The sequence below is a fragment of the Salminus brasiliensis genome, chromosome 1 (assembly GCF_030463535.1).
Source record: "Salminus brasiliensis chromosome 1, fSalBra1.hap2, whole genome shotgun sequence".
NCBI lineage: Eukaryota > Metazoa > Chordata > Actinopteri > Characiformes > Bryconidae > Salminus > Salminus brasiliensis.
In genome coordinates, this window is record NC_132878.1 from 26240788 (window position 1) to 26265482 (window position 24695).

Consider the following 24695-nt stretch of genomic DNA (forward strand, 5'->3'; position numbering starts at 1 on the left):
TTTATTGCGTGGTAAAACAAAACCCAGTGCAAATGTAACCATTAACTGGTGCCTTCCTCCATGCCAATGTCACTCTCTGCTGATTGGTCAATCGACAGTTCTGTAAAGTGATTGTTTTAGTGTCAAGGGCATGTTTTTGTTTTTTTAATCTTATCAGAGTGAAGATTGGTAGACCTTTACCCAAGGACACACAGACTCAGCATTATCCACAAAAAGTGTTGTTGTGCAAGCCTAGAAAGTCTAGAACTTAAGGGGACACTTAAGTTTGATCTAAATGAAAAATATAACCAAATATGCTTGCTTACTGTACACAGCAGTGCCCTACTATACCCTAGATTAAGATTTCCAAGTTCGAATACAGAAAATGATGTATTTTGAAGTTGGTAGGACTGTTTGGAGGGCTACATTCACTGTTAGAATCCATTTTTCTAGCTAGTAGCAATAGGGATTTTCAGTGGTTGATGAACAATGATGCCCAAAGAAAATCCTGAGAGACTGAACATCCTGAACCATCCTGGACATTTTTTAAGCTAAAAACCTGGAAAAGTATGGAAATGAACACTGTAACAGTCACTTTAAGTGCACAGTAAGAGAGAGAATTGAGACATGAACAGTTATGTACGTGCATGTGGATAGCTCTGGGTTATAGCCTGTATGTTCTACCCTACTGTCACAGTACTTGATGGTGATGAGTGGCATGTAGGTGCTCCTGTGCCCAATAAATGGTTTCCGTTACACTGCACTGACTGTCTCTTGACTGTTTTCCTCTATGGAGAATTGGGACAAGTAGCTACCCACCGCTCGCATCACTCCCCATTGGAGCATTCGTCTGTTGCCACCAGACATTACAACACGCATTGGGAAAAGTATAGATGTTCTGTTGTCAAAGTAATATAGATTTAGAATGCCAATCTTCTAAGATTCTCAGTCCGCTTTAGAAAACCTAATTCTGACTTGTCAGTATTAGTAAAACCAAATAAGCCAAATAAGTGTCAGTAAAACCAAATAAGCTTGCTTACCTCATACAGCAGTGACCTGCTATACCCTAAATTAAGATTTCCTAGTTTAAATACAAAAAACAATGTATTTTGAAGTTAGGAGTACTGTTTGGAGGGCTACATCCACTTATTTCCTAAAATTAACATTACTGTGTTTGGATTTGTGTGATTTGTGGATGAATGCTGGGATGATGTGTCCTGGGCTTCATATACTCACTTTCATACACTTACCGAGCTGTAATGGTGTTACCAGAGTTTTTACTTCATTATGTATATAAAGTGTAGGCTGGAACAGTTGACTTTTTTTCATCATCAGAGAATAGTCCTGACTGATGGAGCATCCACGGGCTGAGCAAAAGGATTTTGTGGATGGGTATGGGAATCATAAAGGGAGCTACCCGAATCCTACATGGGAGCCAAACAGAATGTTCAGTTCGGTCTGCTTGCACTCCTAGTGCAGTGGTTAAATCCTTGAGATGTTCAAGTCCCTTTCACATTACACAACCTATGTATTCGCACCCCGGTAGTATATTTTATTTTACATGCTTTCATTTTTAAAGAGGCCATATTCTACTTTTATTTGCATTTCACTCCACATGTCCATTTCTAATGTTTGTGCACAAAAATCAGGTTTTCATAGTCACTTCCCAACTTTTATCCATTAGAATTGAAGAAGATGCTGTATTTGTTCATGTGCCTTTAAGACATGTGTATGTAAATTGTAAATCACTTCTGATTGTCTGCATTTTCATATGTTTTTAAAAGCAGCCCCGGCTGAAATGTGAAGCAAAAAAAAAAGAATAACACTAAGGATCATATGTTCATAAATATGTAAATGTGTTCATGGTTGTGAGATCACAAATATGATGAATTCAAAATGTAGGCTGTTTCTGCTTCCACATATGAATTGTATAAATTCAGAGGTGACCAGTGCAGCATCTGCTACGATTTCAAGCTCTATTTTGTTATTCCATTATATGGCCCCTTTAAATGACCAGAAATGTCCCTACCTATACCCCACCGATTTTCTGTGGTATCCGTCTTCTTACGACATAAGGAGCTCGAAGCCACAACGACATAAGTCATGCAGTGTGAAAGGGGCTAATTGACACTGTCCAGTCCTTTGGTCAATGCGCCCCTCGTTCACAGGACTGCGTGGATGTCCTCATTGCGAAGTACCTTGTACGTGAGCCAATAGAAGACATTGAAGATCAGGAAACTGAGAGGGAAGACGGCTCGGGAGATTGTGTCAATGCGTTTGGCACGGTCGATGAAACGGCGACGGATCTCCAAGAGGCCGTGGCCAGGAGGCAGACTGGCAAACATGGCAGCTGTTTCAGAGATGGGTCCATCTCCAGAGAGGAAGGTGTCCAGACCATAACCAGGGAAGAAGAAATCTGGATTCTGCTGAGCCAGCTGTTCCTCCTGCAAGATCAAACAGAGAGGAAATGAGCAGCCTCACATAGGCTCAGTACAGTGCGGTTCTCAATACACATATTTTAATTTGTATATTGTCCTAAGGAGTACATACACTGTATGTCCAAATTTTGGTGGACATCTATTCTAATGAATGTATTCAGCTACTTTAAGTTTTACCCATTGCTGACAGAGATGTGCAAATGCCCAATTTTGTCCATATAGTGACATAAGTCATAAAAGTGCCTTGGGTGAAATTAACCTGGCTGATTGCAGTATGATGTGTAGCTCTGCATACCTCCATATGTTTCAATGACAAAACAGCCCATTTTAAGCCCATTTCTCTCTTTTAGCAGTGCAGCTCAGGGGTTAAACTGGATCATAGGAGTATCAGTTGATCTCAGCAGCAAACACTGAACTGTAATTTGATGGAAATGTAAATAGTTTTGGGATAAAATATATGAACTGCACTTTTACTGTTAAAACATTAAACTTTTATTGTTCTAAAATCTTACCAAAGCACTTAAGGTGCTTTGAGGAACCTTTAAGTAACTTGTTTCTTCTAAAAACAATTTCTTGAAGGTTCCTCAAAGCACCTTCAGAGGTTCCTCCACAGTTTCAAATTGAAACCTCCAAATGTTCCTCAAGAACATTGAGGAGTGTACTGACACAAAATGGGTATCCAGGGGAAAAATCTGCTTTGCTTCTGCACTTAAGGAGCTTAATGATGGTGGCCTGAGACACGCTCGGTCTAGGAGAAGGGGGAAAGTCTACCAAATGAGTAGGCAAGTCTGGCTTGCCTCTGGTCTCCACTGCACATGTTCTGGTTGCAAATTTACCAAATTGGCGGACAGTTTAGGCAAAATTTCTATAGAACGGAAGAGCCCATGGCGTCCATGTTTTTTTGTAGTTGGGTGAAATTACCTCAAATTTGACAAAGTAGTAGTACTTTTATTCAGTTGTGAAAAGTTCTGCAATTCTGTAGGGACAAAGGACTAGGCCAGATTCTCAGGCAAGCATTAAGCCAAATCTAAACTGCACTTTACCTACAGAGCAGCCTAGCTAAGCATAATTTTCTGTTAATGGTAGGTGGTAGATGTAAACTATACACTGGTACACTGTATACTGTACACTGGTGACATGATAAAAAAATCAGGCACTGTTTTAGATCCAGCGAACGATATTACATAAGGAACATTGGAACATTTTAAGTTTGTCTTTTCATTAACGTAATAAGATAAATCATGCTCCCCAATTTTGTTCCACACATTCGCTAAGATTCCCCATCACATATATGCCACTAGCGCTAAACCGGGTGAAGGTTAGCACCAACATTCGGAGGACATTAAGTGGAATTGTTTGGTTCATCCATTTGAAATGATGTTTAGTTGGAAGGTTTTAGATGATAGGATTTGAGCTACATGGAGGAAGACTTCCTAAAAACATCCTCAAAACATTCCTGGAACATTGTGAGAACATAATAAAAGAAAGCTGGAGGCTAATGTTTTTCAGAGCTGTGAAGCAGAATAAGAGCAGCGCTGACATGGAAAAAGACTGGGTCGGAGATGCAGGCTGCAGGGTGTTGTTCTAATCACTGATCATAAACCTGCTGGCCATTTTTATAATCATTCATTGTGGCATTGTGATGAGAAGCTGACACAGCATGACACATCAGCTGGGCATCTGCGTGTGGTGTACTGACTTTGCATATGTGTGTATGCTGTCTATGCAGAGTGTAGAGGCAAGTGTGAGTGTGCCATAGAGTCAGACTGACTGTACCAGAGCCTTGTACCCTGAGTCATGCCAGCCTTCATTGGCCTCTTTCATGAGTGACCTGGTTTTAACCAAAGGGCAGGTGTTATCTGGGTGCTTGTAATATTCAGCATCTGCTATGATGTCAGAGGAGCTAATTAGTGAAAAGGGGCAACTATAAACACAGCAAAACACAAGTAAGCATCAGTCTGCTAAAACTCTTGAACCTATGTTACATGGCAACTATGTAGCCTCCAAAAAAACACCACATTAGCTTTTCGGTGACACATCCTAAACCGTCAAATGCGTTAAGAAAGCATTTATGAGAAAAGTGAAAGAGGTCAGAGTTCATGCTTATTTAGGTTAAGCTTCAGGATGAGGTGGGCATGTGTTTATGTGTGTGTACCCGTGCACAGGCGCTGCACTGGCGTTGTGTGTTCCTGCAGGACGTTGTGCTGCCCGTAACATCGTTGTTCTTGCTTTTCGTCTCGGCTCCCCCAAGCTGACCTGAAGCCTGAACACACACACACACACCTTTAGAAAGAAACAGCCATAACACATCATTTATTCACACAGTAAAATGATTCTCTCACTCTTCTCTTCTCCACTCAAACTCTCCAGACACAACACACACACACACACGCAGAGCTCTAAAGCTCTGAATCGAGGTCACTGTGTACCCCAACACACACACAGAACTGAGGATGACTCCTCGCTCTGCTGATGCATCAGCTGGTCTTTAGACTCTCAGAGGAGCAAAGGGAACCTCATATGTTCAAACACACACATGCACACAAACACACTACTGACAAAAGTGTGATCCTTAAGCGTTAAATTCCTGAAGGAATCTGAAAAGGGCCGATAAGCAAGCAGCTCATGCTTAAGATACTAGAAGTATCCTGAAAAAGAAAAGGCGAGAAGTTGTTTAAATATTATCAAACTGCAAACTGGACCCATCTGTCTTCTGAAAAGAGACTGTCTCAGCGCACTGCAGAGCTAATAACAGTAGCTTTCTGTATTTTAGCCTTTTTCAGATTAAGGCCTCCTATGTGGATGATAGTGAGTCCCACTGCAGCCTGTTGTTTATTTTACTTACTGGACCAGAACCAGAATCTTACCAGACACCTGTCCAGGCTCTATCACTGACCTGCACATACATGAGATGAGGTGCTGTTCTATAACATTGAACTCATTAAAGTGCAACTAAACTCAAAATAATGCATTTTTTATATAAAGTGATGGGAGCTCCCTTACACTTATTATTAATTGTTCATATACATTTATATTCTCATTACTTAATTAAATAATTGAATAAAAACAGTTTATAATACATTACTTAATCATTTAGATGGATATTTAATATACACTCTCTTCAGCTCTGTCACAATGACTAGAACACAAGGCTTTGGAGCTTGTATAAACTCTTGTAAAGGGCAAGGTATTTTCTATTGACTATGGCTGTGAGTGGCAGAGAAACTTCTTTGTGTGTCCTGGGTTCCAGATCCTGGGTTTAAAAGATAAGATAAGATAAGATAACACTGTACTGATCCTAAAGGAAATTGCAGAAAGAGTATGATCTATGAGACAACAAGCTATCTAAGTGAATTGCTCGAAACCACTGCTCAGTATAGCCAGCGACTGCCTGTTCTGTGAGGTGTTCCGCTTGAGCTATGGGAACTGCCAAAATAGACCCCCCCCCCACGGCCATCAAAGCCGGACAACATGTTAATCGGACACTGATGACGCAGTCATACTGATAGATGCTATCCAATAGTTTCTGCTTAAGTATTACACTTATGACCTTAGACATGGTGCCAACAGGTTTGTGTTGATCTGCTACCGAGAGTCGTATTCTATTGCCAATACTTCTCTTCATACACTAGACTGTGTGTGTGTGTGCATTTGCACATATGTGTCAACAATGGGTGCAACTTAAAGTAGCTAAATGCATTCTCTAGAACCAAAACCTTTTGCAAGAAAAAAAGACAGATTTCTATCAGCTTTAAACTGTAAACACTGCAGTGTTTCTGATTGTCCAGACCTTGTATAGTTTTATCAATTGTCTTGTTAGTTTTTGTTTGTGTGTGTGTGTGTGTGTGTGTGTGTGAGTGAGTGAGTGAGTGTGTACTGGTGCATGAGACACAGACCTTGTTTCTACCCTGAGGAAAGTGTGTTCTCACTGGAATATGTTATTCAGCACAGTGTGTGTGATTGTGTGTGTAGCCACATATTGTGCACAGGTCAGTGCTTGGTGAGTAAGTGTGTATGAGATCAGACAGTGTGTGCGGGTTCCTTTGCCCAATCATATGTGTGGGGGGACTCAATGTGTGTATGTGTCCATGCTTGCATGCATGTGCCTAACAAAGCTACAGTTGGCCAGGTAAAGCCAAAACCCAGTTCCTAAGCACCTGCTCAAGCACACACACACACACACACACACACACCAAGTGGGCCAATATGCCCTGCAGGAGGATGGAGGGATGATGCGTGGGGGAAGAGTGGATTATTTCTGCTTTCTGCCCTCTCAGGCTGTGCATCCTGACAGTCCCCAAGCGAAGTTCCCGGAATTCTTATCAACAGTTGCTAAACATTTCCACACAGTTCTGAAGTTTCTGTATTCCTGCATATTTTTGACCTGAAATGTGAGCAAAATCTTCACTTACGTCCTTAAACTAGTTAAATAGAGCCCAATTAAACAAATGAAACAAAAGCATTATACGTTCTATTAAATGAAAATGTTATTCAATCAGTCAGAAAAGGTATGTGAATAAGGGATAATTGGGATTTTCATAGAAGAGGATTAGGTGTGAGATAAGCAGGCCCTCTCATGTTTCAAGAACATACATTTGCGTCTTCACTATTTGGTTCTGATCTTTACTGTCACACAGGTTAATGGAAGTGTGCCATGCCTAGAACAAAGGAGATTCCTGAGGAACTTAGAATAAGAGTTATTAAAGTTTACCAGACTGAAAAACAGACATTTCTAAAGGGTTTGGGCACCACTCAGTGACACCGTAGGAGTTAGGATGATTCAATCGGTCTGACAGGGACCTTAAAAATAATTGATTGTTTAATTGAGTATTTTGGATTTGTTAGAGTTGTGGGGCCCGGTGTGATATCTTTTTATGAGGTGTAAACTCCCTGGCAGCGCCCATGCCTCCACCAATCTGAGGCACTGCGAAGCAGATGATATACAAGGGAGTAAATTCAGCACCATTGTTAACTGTCTAACGAGTGGTCGCCCATCAAAAAAACACTCAAGCAATTGCAGCAAGCAATATTATAGGAAGTCACAAAGAACCTCAGGGTAACATCTAATTCTAATTCATCTAAATCTGAATTCAGCATTAGGCAAACACTGAACAGGAATGATGCGCATGCCAGATCTGCTCTCCAGAAAGAACCCTGCTGCCCCTCTGGAGTTTGCTCAAGACCACATGGATAAGCCAGAAACCTATCCAGAAGCCTTCTGAATCCGAAATAGTACTTTAAATGAAAAAAAAACTAACAAACACTGCATTTGAACAAAAGAAGCTCATTTCAACTGTAAAGCATGGGGATGGCAGTTTCATAGTTTGGGGCTACTTTTCTGCCTTGGGATTAAGAAGGCTTGCCATCATTGGGTATTTCACTAGCAAATTCTACTGGAGAATGCCATGGTACCTGCCAGTGGAATCCAGATGAATTGTGTTTATGTTTAATGTTTAGAGCCATACTATCTGCTCAGATTTAGTCATATGCTGCCAAAGTGATGGGGTGATGCTTCACAGTACAGATAGATAATGACCCAAAACCTACAGCGAAAGCAACCCAAGAGCATCTTAATGCAAATAAAGTGAATGTTCTTAAAAGGCTGTTAAACGCTCACCTGACCACAACCTAATTGAACAGCTTTTCGCTTACTGAACACCAAACTGTTCCACAAAACAAGCTGCAAACAACGGCTGCTGCAGTAAAGAGCTGACAAAACATCTAGGGAGAGCATTTGGTGAAGTTCATAAGTTTCAGACTTTAGACAGCCATGGAATGCAATTATAATAATAATTTATTTGTATATAGTTATGTTAGTTTGTCTAATTACTTTTGAGCCTGTGAACATGGAGAGACTGTGTTAAAAATAATAGTTATAATAGTTCCTAAACCGTATGAATTGCATTCCTGTATTAGTTTTTTGTAAACCCCTTAAATTAAAGCTGAAAGTCTACACTTTAATCACATCCTGCTTAATTTAAAATCCATTGAGGTGGTTACAGAGGCAAAACTACATTTTGTCACTGTCCAAATACTTATGGACCTGACTGTATGCTGTTACGACATGGGATGTTTCTGTAATATAGACTTGTCGCTGCTCTCACACTGCCTTCCGTAGAGAGGGTTCCACAGTCGGATGACTTCATTAGCCAAGAGGCTAAGAGGACAGCTTACTTTGGCCTATATTTTCTTGGATGATGGGCTGTTGTATTATGCAGATGTGTGATTCCGCACAACCCCTATGGCACGGCAGTGCAGTTAAATGTCTCGAGAGACAAGAAAATTAAGCTGCTCTCTTCCCTAGGCAGCGAGCCTGTACAGGAGACAAACGTGATTGTGAAGTGCCCAAAGGGGTGTGTGTGTATGTGTTACTCACAGCTCGTTGCCGTTGCTCCTCCCGTAGCCTCCTTCTGAGTCTGAAGAACTCTTTGTGTTGCCGAGAGACAAAGTTTACAGCAGCATATTCCAACAACGCAGCGAAAACAAACAGCAAACACACCGCCATCCAGATGTCTATGGCCTTCACATAGGACACCTGTAACATACACACACACACATACATAAACACTTTTTGTAATTGATTTTATTCACTTATTCATTTAGGAGAAATAGTCAGGTGTGCAGATCTGAAAGGGGTGTCCTGGTCAGCCATGGTAGGTATCTACCGACAGTGGTCCAAGGTGGGACAAATCAAATACTGGCGGCAGGGTTATGGGCGCCAAGGCTTATCGATAGGTAAGGTTCTACCTGGGTGGAACTGACAAAAGGGCTGCTGTGGCTCAAGTCTCAGAAACATTCAATGGAAGTTATGGCAGAAGTGCCTTAAAACACACAGTGCAGCACACCTGCTGCATAGCTGAACACTAGTTAAAGTGCCCATGCTAAACCCTGTCCACCGTCAAATGTCCTGTTTCCTTTGACATCACTTAGATGGTGTCCCGATTTGCAGCGGATGCACCTTTCAACTGTCAGGAGTTAAAGGATCTGTCCTATCTTGGTGCCAGATACCACAGAGCACATTCATAGGTCTTGTAGAGTTGTACTGGTGGCACATAGATGGAGCTTTCATTAATTGTTATGTGGATTAGTTGTATAGCTCCAGTGCAAAATGAATCAAATGTCTTGGCGGATTGATTACATTTCAGGCCAAGCCAAAGTGAGGGGGCTTGGTGGATGTGCAAATGCAAAAGAAGACATGCAAAATGTAAACAAGATTAAATAATATTACTGTAAATAGATTAGTCTGCATATACCCTAAATTACCCTAAACCTAACCCTGTTTCTATAAAATAAAGTCCCTCAGATCTATTCCTACATTACTTTACTCACATTTCCAGACACACTTTCTGAATGGGCTCCTGCAGCCAACAGAGGACACCCACAAATAATACACACATACTTAATTATACAGTTATTAAAGATGTGGGTACTGCACACATGCATCCACACACACAGATTCAATGTAGGACATCCACTGCACACAAACACACACACACACACACACACATTTCGTCATCATGTAGTGAGACGTTAACCCTAATCATACTGATGACATACTGATGTCTTATGTGGAGTGACTTAAAGATGCCAGTTCAAGGACAATGCCCTCAGAGCGGATTGAGTATTTCTAGTTGTGCTAAGGGGCGTGAAGGCAGCAGCTAACCACTAATAGCTACAATCAAAGCCATGGCTTGCTGAATTATAGCTGAGGTTTCTGAGCAATGGGCTAATACACCCCCAAAACACATTACTGGATGGATGCATGGATGGAAATATGGATGAGTGAAGAAATGAAAAGACTGATGGTCAGTGATCCCTGTGGTACCACCATGGATGGATGCATTGATGGGTAAATGCATGAGTGCAGAAATTTAAAGGCAGATGGAATCATGGGTGACATAATAGACAGATGACTGTATGAGTGGACAAAAAAGTCATTGATGGATTCATCAGTGACTATGTTACCACTGTAGTATAGTGGTGGATAGACAAATGGACAGATAGATGTATGGATAGATAATAAATAAATGACTGGAAGATGCTCAGACTAACACCATAAAAGTGGATGGGAAGATGAATGGAAGGTATGATTGGATGAAAAATGTAATACTGAACCTTGGGCAGTGAGGCTCTGGAGCCGGAGCTCTGAGTGGTCATGGTCAGTACAGTAGTGATGCCCAGCCCCACTCGAGCTGGAGCAGCGTCCATGTTGATCCAGAAGGAGACCCAGGATAGGATAACGGTCAGCAGGCTGGGGATGTACATCTGGATCAGATAATAACCCATCTGCCTCTCCAGGTGGAACTTTACCTCTATACAGGTGAACTTACCTACACACACACATACACTCTGAAACTGTGTAGACTGAAGCTAAATAATATTCTAAACCCAAGTAGATGTTTTGGGCTGTTTAGTGTTTCCACTAGTTCAGGCAATCTGTATTATATTAATACATAATTTTGACACATTACTACAATTTGAAATTCAACATAGATAAAAGACTTAAATATTTGTGTGTGTGTGTGTGTGTGTGTGTGTGTGTGTGTGTGTGTGTGTGTGTGCGTGTGTGTGTGTGCGTGTGTGTGTGTGTGTGTGCGTGTGTGTGTGTACCAGTGTTGTAGTGTTTTGTACAGTATCCCAGGTCTTTTTCCTCTTTGAGAACAAACTGAGGCAGCATTAGATCATCAGCCACCTGCACAGGGCCATTATCCAGCCACTGAAATATCAGATCATTCATAGTATAACCAACTGCAGAAAGAGAGAGAGAGAGAGAGAGAGAGAGAGAGAGAGAGAGAGAGAGAATATTATACACATGCATAACTTGTTCCACATAAACAATAAGTCGGTGCTGTCACACAAAAACTTTATATCTCATGTGACATTTTGTCCTTCTCCTCTAAAGTTGCTATTCTGGAGATTTTTGTTTGTTCACATGTTTTTGCATGACAGCAACAATATACAGCAATATGATTAAATACAGAGATGAAGATACCTACCTATAGAACCTAAAGTATAGTATAGTAACTAAAGAAGTATTCAGTAAGTGTTCTAAAGTAAAGAGGTGTTTAGTATTTAGTTATTGACATATTTAAATAATATTTAAGTAATTATTCTTTACTAATTAAATAAAGTAATAAAGAAGTAAAGTTATTAATTATGTAGTAAGATACTTCAGCAGCAGATTAAGTAAAGAAATATTAAGATATTTAACTAAAGTAAGTATGAGAGTTACCAAAGGTCTAAAGTAACTAATTAAAGCATCACTAAAGTGTCTAAAACTAAATGAAAGTAATAACTAGACTAAACTTTAACTAAAGTAGCTAAAACCAGTAAGCAAGTTTACTGTTTACTGTAACAGAAATCAGGAACAAGCATATTATATTGTGAATATTCTGAAGTTTATTGTTTTCTTCTTTTTAAGTTGTAAATTTGCTTTAAGGATTGTCTGCATAACGTGAATCTGCCTTTCTTTCACAGAAATCTTCAGTCTGTGTGATTGACTGTCACTCAGCTCGGACAAATTGGGGTGTATGATCAAACCTCTGATCAGTTTTCCTCAGACCACTTTGACTTGTATTTTAGAGAGCGCTACTACTTTAAATTAAGTAAATAAAATATAAAATTGTAATCAAATATGCAGAAGTGTCTCTGTAGATCAGGGTTTAATTATTGACCTATTTGCTAGATCAGGTGTGTTGGAAGCCTATTTAACACTAAAACACACAGGGCAGGGGGTCCTGGAAAGCACTGCTCTAGAGGATGTGACTTGTTTACACTGAAAACATAATTAATGCCATTTGACCCAGAGTGCCCTGTAGATGCAAACTACTATTGATATCAAAATACAGTGTTTGAGAGGGAAGGGGGGTCCATTAATTCAAACAAAGGGCAGCAAAAAAAATTAACAGAGTAAAGAAAAGAATTGAAAAGGAGAAGTAAAGTCTCACAGCTCTCTAGCTGCATGGTGCAGGTCTGAATGTCCATGGGGAAATTCTTCAGATCCATGGGACAGGAGAGAATCAGAGTTAACCTGAGAGAGAGAAAAAGAGAGAGAGAGATGCAGTGAGACAGAGAGAGGGCAAGACAGAGAAGGAGTTGTGACATATTTACACTGCCGTGTCCTGAGAGAGGTACACACTCCGCTGTCCTGCGGGTTTGTGAGTGTTTAGCCAGGTGACAGACAGCAGGTGCTGCTGATCTGAGAATGTGTTGGAGCAGAAAAAGACAAACTCAGCTGGACAGCACACACACACACACACACACACACATAAACATACACACACCTGAACTTCCAGGCACCGAGGTACAAATCTATGGAGTTCTGAGACCTGCATGAATTTCAGATTGGATGTTTAGTTTGTGAAATATGTTCAGGTCAGACAGATCGAAGTCAGAGTAATACAAACCTCACATGATCCCTACTTATTTATAATCAATTCATTGAACGACACATAAGTTAGAATTAAACAAATCAGCAAAAATATGTTCAGGGGTCCATGTGAAAAAGGTAAAAATGTTTTGTTGTTATTGCAATGCCCATCTCTGAGTAGCAGGTGATGCTGCAAGAATAATATAAGCATCTATAAAGAGTCAAATGCTATACAGGCATTACGTGGACAGTACAGCGCTAACATGAACCACCAGTGAACTGAACCATAATATAAGCATATATATACACACTAATGTAAAGCTAAGTAAAAGAAAAAAAAAGACAGTAAAGAAAGTTCATTAATCTAAATAAGGGGTCTTCCGACTGGCACAGCCATCTCGACGTCGGCTCTATCATTGGGAGATCATTAGCCTGATCCTTGGTGATGATCCTTGATTCATGACTGGGATTCCCACACGACTGGGATTTTTTTGCACGGCCACATAAAAACATATAAAAAAAAAGAATAACCAAAGAGAGAGAAAATATTGAAAGTTGAAATATTGAAAAGGATGTTAAAAATGTAATTTAAATGACAGAGTACCAATAAACCATTTTTAACATCGCCCACCAATGCCCCCACTCAGCTTAACACGACCAACACACATAACACTGTATAAAGGGGACATCCTAAGTGAATGTGGATTGGAAAGGATTAAATTGAGGAAATTTTGGGAAAATCTCTCCTCAAAAAAGAACTAAAAATGAAAAAGGCTGATTGGTCCACAACAAACAGCTGCAATGGTCTCAGGGGTTGAAAAGGTGGTCCTAACCTGATGCTGTAGAGCACGTTTCCATTCTGGAAGATTCTCAGCAGCTTGTTGTCGGTGGTGACTTCATGGAAGTTGGCGCCCTTCTCATTGGCGAAAAATAAGTCGGGTTTCCAGATGGAGTCCAGCATGGAGGGATCCAGGTCCAGAGAGTCATCTGGATACTCCTTATAGGCCAGCCGCGGGTCGTTCCATTGCTGCCTCAGAAACACATTCAACCTGTAGTCCTACAGTAGGACACAGGATTGAAATGTTTAGAGGCTTAGATCATAGCTGCTAACCTGGATGCCATGAGCTTCTAGTGCTTGTTAGCTACATCAACCTCAGAGCTCCAGTGCAATGCTTAAAGGAGCAAATGTCAGACACAAAACATGTCTGATGAACTAAATGTGAGTTAAAGGGGGTGGGGGGCAGAATATAGGTAAGGACACCTGTATCACTGAAATTACTGATAGAAGTAGAATAAAGGGCTCCTTAAGGGTACTTTAGTAAAGATGATAAATGCTTATTATTGGTCTGGTTAAAGGGTTTTCTGGATTGATGAAAGTGGTTTTGTAGATGGTTCTATATAGAACCTTTTAAAAATGGTTCTTTAAAGCACCAAAAAGGTTCAACTATTGTTACAAAGAACCTTTTCTATACTATATAGAATTTTTTTTTGCTTAGAGTAAAGGGCAATTTAGGTTAAAAACAGAAATTAGTAGTGTAACTCTAAATGTATTGGTATATGGTCACAGATGAATGAACAAAATCAAAACCAAGTCTCAGAAGTTCCACCCAGAAAGCTTATGCTGTAAGCTGTTAGCAAGTTAAGCCTGGATTTGTGTGGTTTTGGGGGAATAGTAGTGGATTTACAGGTAGCGCTATGAAATTTTGATGTTTCTCCTCACCCCTAATTGAATTTTCTATGATATGGGTCTTTTAAGATCCCCTTTTTGACATTGCTTCATTTAGTCATCAAGATTTGCTTTTGCTCTGCCAGATTGACATAAATTATTCTGTATAGTATCTGGCTGCTCAGAGTCTACTGTGGCCGATCCACTCTACTTAAATATCCCTCATGCTGTTTATTTAATGGGTTCAAGTAGAGAAGCATGCTGCAGTAATTTGACCTTTGGAAGTGTGTTTGTGTGTGTGTGTGTGTGTGTGTGTGTGTGTGTGTGTGTGTGTGTCTGTGTGTGTGTGCTCCATTATTCATAGAGGGTTTCTCTGTGCTTTATAGCATGTCTGCTGGTTGCTCTGTGGTTTAAAGGTGGACCGGCTTGGTGTAATGCACAGTGACATATGGTGGTCCTGTGGCAATACTTAATATGGCACTTGTTACAATTGTGTGTGTGTGTGTGTGTGTGTGTGCGTTTGTGACTATGTGTGTGCAAGTCATTATAACTTTTAAACTTTCATGTGTCTTCACAAGTACAGTAAATATTGAAATAAACTCCAGTTGCATCAGAATCTATATCCATACTTTATGATACAGATTATACAGATTGAGATACAGTACGTATACTTACACTATAGTTCAGTTTCTGCTCTTTTAATTAAGTTATATTGTGATACAGTACCATATTTACACCATAGTTCAGTTTCTGCTCTTTTAATTGAGTTAGATTGTGATACAAGACTCATACATTCACTATAGTTCAGTTTCTGCTCTTTTAACTGAGTCAGATAGTGATACTGTATATAAATCCCCAAGGGATTTGAGCTCTTGAGCTCTTTACCAAGGTCTCAGGCCTTAATGAGTTTGTTAGGGCTATGGCTTGTTCACAGTCATCAATTGGAAAGAATGTATATATATATATGTGTGTGTGTGTGTGTGTGTGTGTGTGTGTGTGTGTGTGTGTGTGTTTGTGTGTGTGTGCACGTGACTGTACCATAGTTGTCTCTGTGACAGAGCCAAAGCTGTTGATAAAGATGTTGCAGGTGACATTGACAGGAGGCCCTAAAAAAGCACACACACACACACACACACACACACACACACACACACACACACACACATACACATACACATAAAACACACACATATCCATAAACATGAGTTCTCTACCTGTCATTTTGTGTAAAAGACAAATGATTCATCCACACACACACACACACACACACACCCCCATGCAGAGATAAAGATAAAGCTTCTTGTTGTTCTTGTACTTCTTGTTTCTGACATAATAGGCCATGAAGGGCAACACACACATCATTCAGTCTATCACACATTATTATGAAAAGCCAGGAGTGGTTTTGCATCAGTACATCAGTATACTCCTAATAAATAAAACATCCCCACATCTCCAAAAAGACAACTTTACTGAAAAAAGGGGAAAACTTTCCCAGTGAACGTCAGTGTAAAACGTCATTTTGGCCCATTTCTGTTGGTTCTACTCGATTCATCATGTAAAGGAGAACTGGCCTTTTCACATTTTTGAAATACATTACTACTAATATGCTTATTCCAATAAACAAAGCACTGCATTACTATAACTTTATTCTACATTTGTGTTGTATACAGTATTGTGGTATTTATGTATGTTTTCTTTCCCCAGAAAAGTTGGAAATGAAGTAGTGTTGCTGTCTGTAAATCCTCTACAGGAAATAAATGTATATATGTGTTTTTTCTAGTTATTTGTTAACTTTAATATATTTAAACATAGTAATAGTTTGTGCAATAATGTGTATTTATTCACACAACTTATTTATTTCATTTAGCTACTTTGAGATGCATCCATTGCTGACACAGATGTGCAAATGCACATCCTGTAGAGAAGTATATCCCATATCTAGCAGAAAGTCTTCCCTGGACAGTACAGACAGTTGCTCCAACAAAAGCAGGATAAACTCTTTTTTTTGTCCTGAAGAAACCATAAATGAGCAGGTGTCCCAATTCTTTTGTCCATATCTTGTATATTTGTCTCAGAACTACTGGCCAAACAAACCCCATTAGTGATGTCTTACTTGTCAAACTGGCCCAATTGTTTCCAGCTCAGATAAATAATGAAGCAGAACTGTTAGCATCGTAATAGCAAAGCAGAACCGAGAGACTGTGGCTGGGACACAGACAAAGGCTCCACCTGTAGCTCGCTGCAACAGATACCATCAATGTGGTGAATTATCTAAAAGGCTGCCAGATTCTCACATCATTCCCCCTGAAAGTGACAGCACAGGAGGAGCTTGTTGTAGAACGCAGCCAACTGGCAAGCTTTCACTCTCCACCAGCCTGACACTGTCTGACTGTGTTGATCAATTCAGCATGGTCCAATTAGTGGCCAGCCATTTCAAACTATTCGTGGTAAATATTTGATTGTGTTGTTTCCACGGAAATGATCATTTATTGATTAAGCATTAGAGTGATATTTATAGCTGATAAGTTGGGACGTTCCCTCGCCTGCACTGACAGCCTCATCTCTGAGATGTGGAACAGAGATGAAATATACATGAGTTCAGAGACCGCCCACAGATGCAGAGAGAGAGAGAGAGAGAGAGAGAGAGAGAGAGAGAGAGAGAGAGAACATGCGGAAAGCAAGGGAGAGTTGACGCGAGAGCTGGGGAGCGGAAGAGGCGGAAAAAAGGGAACAGAGATGAACGAGAAGAGAAGGAAAAAAGGGGGAGGGAGTTTAAAAATGGAAAGAAGAGAGAAAGTGAAGAAGGGTGGGAGGACAGGAGAGATTGTTCCTATATATATTTTATATTTGGTTGTTCTGCACCTTCACTGCTAATATCATTGCGTTTGCATGTGAAGATTCTGTCTAAATGTCAACCCAAAAGGTTTCCCTGTTTGTTTGTTTATTTGTTGCAATGCATATTCTCATAATCCTAGCTCAGGCATGGCACCAATAATGGCAAGCAGAAACAGCTATTGGACAAAAATATTGGGACACCTCATTCATTGTTTCTTCTAAAATCAACGGTGTTGAAACAGTTTATCCTGCTTTTGTTGGAGTAACTGTCTTCACAGTCCAGAGCCAAGGCTTCCTACTAGATTTCGGAGCATTGCTCTGAAAATGTTAGTGAGTGTTAGTGAGGTCAAACCTCATACCCAACTTATCCCAAAAGTATTGGACAGAGCACCACCATCTTTACAAGAGAACACAGTTCCACTGCTCCACAGTTCAATGCTGGGGGGCTTTATACCTGTCTAGCCCACGTCTGGCATTAGGCACAGTGCCAATAGGTTCATGTTTATCTGCACCAGAGAGTCCTATTGTATTGGCAATACTTTTCTACAGGGGCTAGACAAGCTGTGTTGTGTACATTTGCACATCTGTGTCTGCAATGGGTGCAACTTAAAGTAGCTGAATGCAGTCATTAGAAAGGGTGTCCACAAACATAACAAACACATACAAATACTGTATCATCACTGTCACGCAGAACCTACATATCTCAACTCTACAGGAGAAGGAAATAAACCTGCTAAACATTCAATGGAGGTTTAAATACAATACAAAGTCATTTTGGAACCTTTTATTAGTCCATTCATCAGGAGGTTCTGACACCATGTAAAGAACTACTGCCAGACAGTACACAGTATGTCGATATAGGAAGTGAACGAAGAGACAAGTTTTTTGTGAGACAGCGACGATATATTTAAGGATTTACTTTGAATATTTAATAACTTCTTTGGCAATGTTGTAAATCAGACATACCAAGAAAGAGCTAAATTAACTAACGACAGATAAACAGAGAGAGAGACAGAGCCCGCAGCAAGTGTGTCACACAGAATCTGCCAAGTATATTGATGAACTGAGCAATAGAGGAGAAAAAAACTGAGAGAGAGAGAGAGAGAGAGAGAGAGAGAGAGAGAGAGAGAGAGAGAAACAGAGGGAGAGCGACTGATTTAGGTCTGTGGGTTAACACACAGTCGAGCAGACAGGAAAGCAAACTAAATGGACCCACTGACAGAGAAAATTCCCTCTACGCAAAGACTCATGGACAAGTGGCTGTGGCACTTTTCTGTGCACCGCGGCCTCACAACACACTGTCAAACCGACGCGCCGCCACAGTTGTAATCTTAGGATCCACTTTAATCATGTTCCACAGACCTGCTCTCGCAGAGAATCAATTTTTCAGCTTTGTTTTAATTTCAAAGCAAGGGCCTGTATGTTTAGACCAGGAGTGGCAAACTCATTTGAGGTAATGAGGCACATCACATCAGAACGATTTATCGCATGTCCACGTCTTTAGAAGAGAGGCACAAAGTTCTCAGTTTGCTAAAGAAGAGTTAGTATCATTAGCATGTTTTGCCTAAAGTGTACAAGTGGAACAGCACTGAACTGACTGACAACTGACAACCTTCTCTCACTGATAAAAGACAACTGAGCCACTGACTAACAGAGATCTAACCGTGCTAGCTGACGTCTCTGAAGAACAACAGGTTCCAGCTTAGGGAGGTGAACTGACATTCAGTAGAGTTCACACCGTGTGAAACACAAACTATGACCAATTGTAGAGTTTTTAGGTCTGCCTCCGAGTTTGACTCTCTGTTGTCTTGCCCCCAACTGTCCTGTCTCGTGCCTTTAGATTGGTGTCAGTTTAGAGAGAGTGGATTTCCTTCATAACTCAATTAAACTCAATTAAAATGTTACTATTAAAAACATGGATTCTTCATTTATTTAGTGGGAACCTTCAGTAGATCTGGCTGGTTTTAGGCTGCGGGCTGTATGTTTGCTACCCCTGGTTTAAATGGAAACACATAAAGCAGATGAGACATCAGATTACCCACACCTTTGGACAAACCGTGCTTCTTAAAATGAGCTAGTCATGTCCTGTCTCTTACACTTAGGCCTACCAGCCAATCTTAGTGCAGAACAAAGTGGAATATGACTTGCTGATTCCGATCTTATCACAAGAGGCAGGATACTGTTAACCAGTCCAAGTTCAGGAGGTAGGATACAACTAGTCTTACCAATACAGGCAGTGTGCTAGACAACCCTAGTAAATTAGACAGAATAGTACTAGCAAAAACTATAGCCACTCCTTGTGCAGGCAGGATACCATTAACCAACCCTATTCAAGTCAGGAAATGGAACCAGAAGGTGGGGTACTACTACCCAATCCTAACACAGACCAAACCTCATGCAGGATATAAGATACTGCTAGTCAGTTTTAGCTCAGGTGATAGAATAGTGCTAATCAATCCTAGTGAATGCTAGTAAATCCTATCACATGAGGCGGGAGACCACTTGCCAATGTAAGTCTTAATTCTGGAGGCAGGATGCTACTCACTCCGAGCACAAGATGTGAGATTCTGCTAGCTAGGTGGGACACTATTAGCCAATCCTACCACAGGGCCACTGATATTACCAGTCAATTATAGCACAGGAGGTAGGGCACTACTAGCCAGTCCTATTCCTAACCCTGAAGGTGGGATACTAATGGCCAGTCTTAAATCAAAAGTCTTAGTCCCACAGGAGGCAAAATATATACTCTAGAGCAGGGAGTGGATAGCCAATCCTATTGTAGGTATTGTTAGCCAATCCTTGTGTAGAAGCCAGGAGGTATTGGCCTGTAGTTAATACTAGAGGTAAGATATTACTGGATAAACATAACAAGAGGCAGGATTCAACTTAGATGCAGGTTGCCATTCCTTGTTTCAGCACAGGAGACTAGTGAAGTAGGACACTACTAGGCCGTCCAAGTCCAAGCACAGGACATGGGACTAACCAGTCCTATCAGAATAGGCTAGCCCAAGTGTTGGGATACTACAAGCTATTCTTGCAGGAGGTCAGATACTACTACCCAAGTATTGGAAGTGGGACACTACAAGCCAGTCTTCATGCGGAAGGCAGGACATGTTGGAATATGCGTGGGAAAAAATAACTTAGAACAGATGTCCGTCTCTGTGAAGCAGAAATAGCCTGTGCTGACCTGAGTGCTCCACTTTGCCTTTCTGACCTTTCGAGTTTCTGAGCTTTTTCACAGGTGAGTCTGTCAGATTAGAAAAAAATAGTTTTGCTGCACACGTCAAAACATTCTCTTATGCTCTCATTTTTCGGTCTCTCTTTCTCCTCTTCTCTCACACACATACACACACTCTCTTTCACTCTCTATCAGCGATTGTCTTTGTATTCCTGCAGTCCGAAAGTGAGTGAAGTTCCGGACTGAAAGCATTTTCCGGCTGAAATCAGCAGGTTTCCTTCTGTGCGCTGCCGCTATTTCAAAATGTCCCAAAGTGACAAAAATATCACCAGGAGACAGCAGTGCAGGACAGGCAAGGGAATGAAGGCATGAGGAAGAAAGATTTAAAGAAAAAAACTAGATGAGGAAAGAGAGGAGCATCAAAGAGAAAGTTCAGCTGTGGAAATTAACCCCTAAAAATAGACCATGACTCTTGAACTGAGCGCACTCTTCTGCAAGAATAATCCCCTTGGATCCACTGTGCTAAAACCTTCCGAAATAAACGAAATAAACAATGTGCTAAATTGCCGTTTCAATTTTTAAAAACTCATACTTGATTACACAGGTTGTTTCTGGGTAATCGACTGTACAAATCCCTCCCCCGCCAGCTACACTGATTTCTCCCCGGAAATTGAAATTGAGTCGACAAATCAGTGGTGTGGAACACGAGCCAATGTTAATTTGTTAAGAGTTGTTAGCTCTGTGTATGTTTAGCATACCTTGGCCCAGTATCCCAGACCTAGATTAGGCCTAAGGCTGGAATAAAGACCATTTTCAATTAGTGAATCATTATTCAATCCATGGGAAACCATCTGCTTGAGTTTAGTCAAGGCCTGTGTTTGTGCTATATGCGCACTGTAACTTTAACATTTGTGCTTTTTGTACCTTTAAAGTTAGGCCTGATGCGAGCGTCATAGCCTGATGTTTTTCCCATCAGCTTGTCCAGGAAGTCGGAGGGGGACATAGGCTTCGCTTTACTGCTAGGGGACTTCATCTCTCTACCAGACACAAACCTGAAAATGGACATGGAGAGAAAAAATAGGGAGCAATGAGAGACGGATGTGGTAAATGGGTACAGTGCCCTTCCTCCAATCACAAATTCAAGCACAAGAGGTCACTGGAGACACATTAAATATGTAAACAGCTTTACATTTCACTGTCTACTTGTGATCAGATCAACAGAGGCTGATATTTATACCAAAAATGAACAGGGACTTATTGGTGTGCTTTTCTGGGTGGGGAATAGAACCCTAGTCTGCCAGTCTTGCTTGTGGTTTTTAATGTGCCATAAAATATGATCTGTGAAAAATAGACAAAAGGGGCTCTCAACTGGCACAACCGTATCAGAATCATACAAGAGTTCCATCTCCGGTGATGCCACAGCCACCCCTGACCAAGCATGAGAAGAGCTCTCTGTATCCTTCTATGACTCACATTGCTAGCCAGGGTTAGTTAGCTCATGTAACAGAAATAGAAGTTAGTGTTCTTCTCCAAGCGTGTTGAGCTACAGTGACATCATATTAGCAGCAGTTTGGAAAGATGTGGTGGTGCTTTACATCACAGGGGAAGCACAGGCTAGCCTTCACCTTCCCAACACGGGTAGCATTGTGTGAAGTAGAGTTGGAACTGGTTTCTACATTGTTTCCTCGCCTCCTAACCAAAAAAGAAAAAGCAAAACAAACAAAAAACCCTCAGGGAAAGTGTCTTGAAATGGATATGCATTGCTAGCCAGCCAGCGCAGCTCCCCAGCTCCGATAATACACCAGCTTACAGACGGCTGTGCTGCCCAAAATCACACTGATGAGATGTGGGAAGAAAGTGCCATCAACCCACCCCTGAGAGAGTAAGGCCAATTGTGCTCTCCTAAGCTCCAACTGCTGATGGCAAGCACCATGTTTTAGCTATTTGACATACTTCAGTCCATGTTTATGGACAGTGGGTCAGTTCCCATTTACCACGTAAACATGACTATTAGAGGTTAAATTGAACTCTTCCACATGGTTAATGCAATGATTTAGCCATTCATTTTGTTCCGTTAGTTCCATCTAGTTCTATTAGTTGTTAGCTGCATTAGCCTCTTAGCGCCAGCACAAAACTAAAGAAGCAAACACTTTAAAAACCAAACACGTCTTGACTCCATTTGGCTAAAGGGGGAAACTGTGCAAACTGTCCCTTCAAAGATTATACGTGATTGCACCCACTGTACCTCAAACTCCAGATGGCCACTGTGTATCTAAACAGACCAACCTGCGCCCCCCTGCCACCCACTCTCATTGCACCCTCTGTCTAGAGCACTCTTCCAGTCCAACACATTAAGAAACCTCAACAGATTCTAGTCCTAAATTGCAAGTTGTTGTACATGTGAATATTTCATGTGTGACAAGAGGCCCTAAATGATTATAAGAATAACTATAAAGTGCTCTCTCTGTCTTACACACTCACACACTCACACACACACAGTGTCACACTCCAGTCAGTTTAAGTCCAGTGAATTTTTCTCCACATTTAGACACATTTCACGCTGGAGCTGTTCCAGAACAGAAGTGTGCCACGTTTTACTGCCAAAACTATAAAAACAGCCAGACATGTTAACAGCCAACCCAAAGTACAGGTCCCCGTTAATTCATTTTGGCTTCACGTTTGATTGTCCTACTGGCCCACATTTTTTTTCAGGGCTCGGTCTGACAGTAGCGTGAGCGGTATGTCTCATTAAACCCAAACGGAATGAGTATTTCTGGATGCAGTATTTTTTTCTTCCCTTTTCTGTTCATTGACAGCAAAAATATGAATCTGGACAGTGCTGTCTCTGTGTGTCAACTTCATCATTTACAGAGAACTAAAAGTGCACCACACACACACACACGCATGCATGGACACACTCAGACACATAAACGGACACATAGCCATTCAAGAATAAATAAAGTGCACTCCCACACATCAGCATGCCTTTACACACACTATACATACTATAGGTATATACACTGTAACTGTCCCAAAAAAAACCCCCCAAAAAACCCAAAATGGCAAGTTGATCTGCTGATCTTTTTACAAGGAGATGTAATAATGAATTAACTATTAGTAGCTACTTAATGGTTAAAAAAACGTTCAATCGAAGTCAATGTAAAAAGGTATTATTTCAGGTCACTTTGGAGCATTTCTATTGCTCCACTCATCATAAGATCTTGACACACTGCTATATATATATATATATATATATATGTGTGTGTGTGTGTGTGTGCATACATATACACACTATATATACACACACATTTTCTATAGACACACCCATAAAGATACAAACAGGTGATATACAGTACAACTCTGCATGCACATACACAAACAAACACACTCACACACAGACACACATTCCTGGCATACTGGGGATTTCCATACACATACTCTCCATGCAGAAATAAACACTCCTGTAAATCCCACAGTTTCAAATGGCAAACAGATGTTTACCTGAGGACTCCTCCACACAGCCACAGCAAAAGCCAAATCCACCAAGTCTTCCACACGTGTGTAAACATTCTTAATCCTTCTCTCTCTCTCTCCCTCTCTCTCTCTCTTTTTCTCTCTGTGCTCTGAAGTGGTCTGTGATGTTCTCCGAAGTGCTCACACACTCACCCACCCCTCTCCTCCCACACGGCAGGACTCAGCAACCACATCAGGCATTCAGATAAGTTTTCAACTCTGAATGTAGGAATCTCTCTCTCTCTCTCTCTACTCTTATTCTGTTCTCTGGGTATTTCAATATCTGCCTCTTCTTTTCTATTTTGCTCTCTTGCTATTTACTCACATTAATCTCTTTCCTCTCATCCTTTTTCTCTTAATTTCACTCTCTATTTTCTCTCTCTCTCTGGTTCTGATTCTCTCCTCATGTCTTGCTCTAATCTCTCTGTCTCTACTTCTTCCTCTTTTTCTTTTCTCCATCATACTGCTCTCTCTCTCTCTCTCTCTCTCTCTCTCTCTCTCTCTCTCTCCTTTTTTCTCTCACTGGACACATGCTAGCCCGAGGAGCCGGAGCAGACACAAAAGCTGTGTGTGTGTATGTGTGTGTGTGTGTGAGAGAGAGACATAGAGAGGGAAAGATGGGCAGCTGGGTGAGTGATGTGCTTAAAGATGTTTATGGAAATATAACTGTAATATGGGCATCAGAAACACACTGTCATCATGATCACCACCACCATC

At 40.9% G+C, this 24695-nt stretch overlaps 1 protein-coding gene across 1 annotated transcript; it reads right to left on the reverse strand.

Annotated features, from left to right (window-relative positions):
• Positions 1-387: 387 nt before the first annotated feature.
• On the reverse strand, positions 388-24047 carry glra4b (glycine receptor, alpha 4b). Its single transcript, XM_072694241.1, has 9 exons — positions 23967-24047; positions 21390-21517; positions 15491-15558; positions 13620-13843; positions 12365-12447; positions 11028-11165; positions 10533-10747; positions 8794-8952; positions 388-2423 (listed from the first exon to the last, which is right to left on the reverse strand). The coding sequence occupies exons 1-9, from the start codon at positions 24032-24034 to the stop codon at positions 2142-2144; spliced, it is 1365 nt and encodes a 454-aa protein (XP_072550342.1). The 5' UTR covers positions 24035-24047; the 3' UTR covers positions 388-2141.
• Positions 24048-24695: the final 648 nt, after the last annotated feature.

Coding starts and splice junctions, on each gene's coding strand:
- glra4b (XM_072694241.1), bottom strand. CDS start 24,034: ATGTTTACACACGTGTGGAAGACTTGGTGGATTTGGCTTTTGCTGTGG. Junction 15,559..21,389: donor CATCAGGCCTAACTTTAAAG/GTACAAAAAGCA, acceptor GTGCTTTTTTAG/GGCCTCCTGTCAATGTCACC. Junction 11,166..12,364: donor CACCATGCAGCTAGAGAGCT/GTGAGACTTTAC, acceptor CTCTTTCTGCAG/TTGGTTATACTATGAATGAT.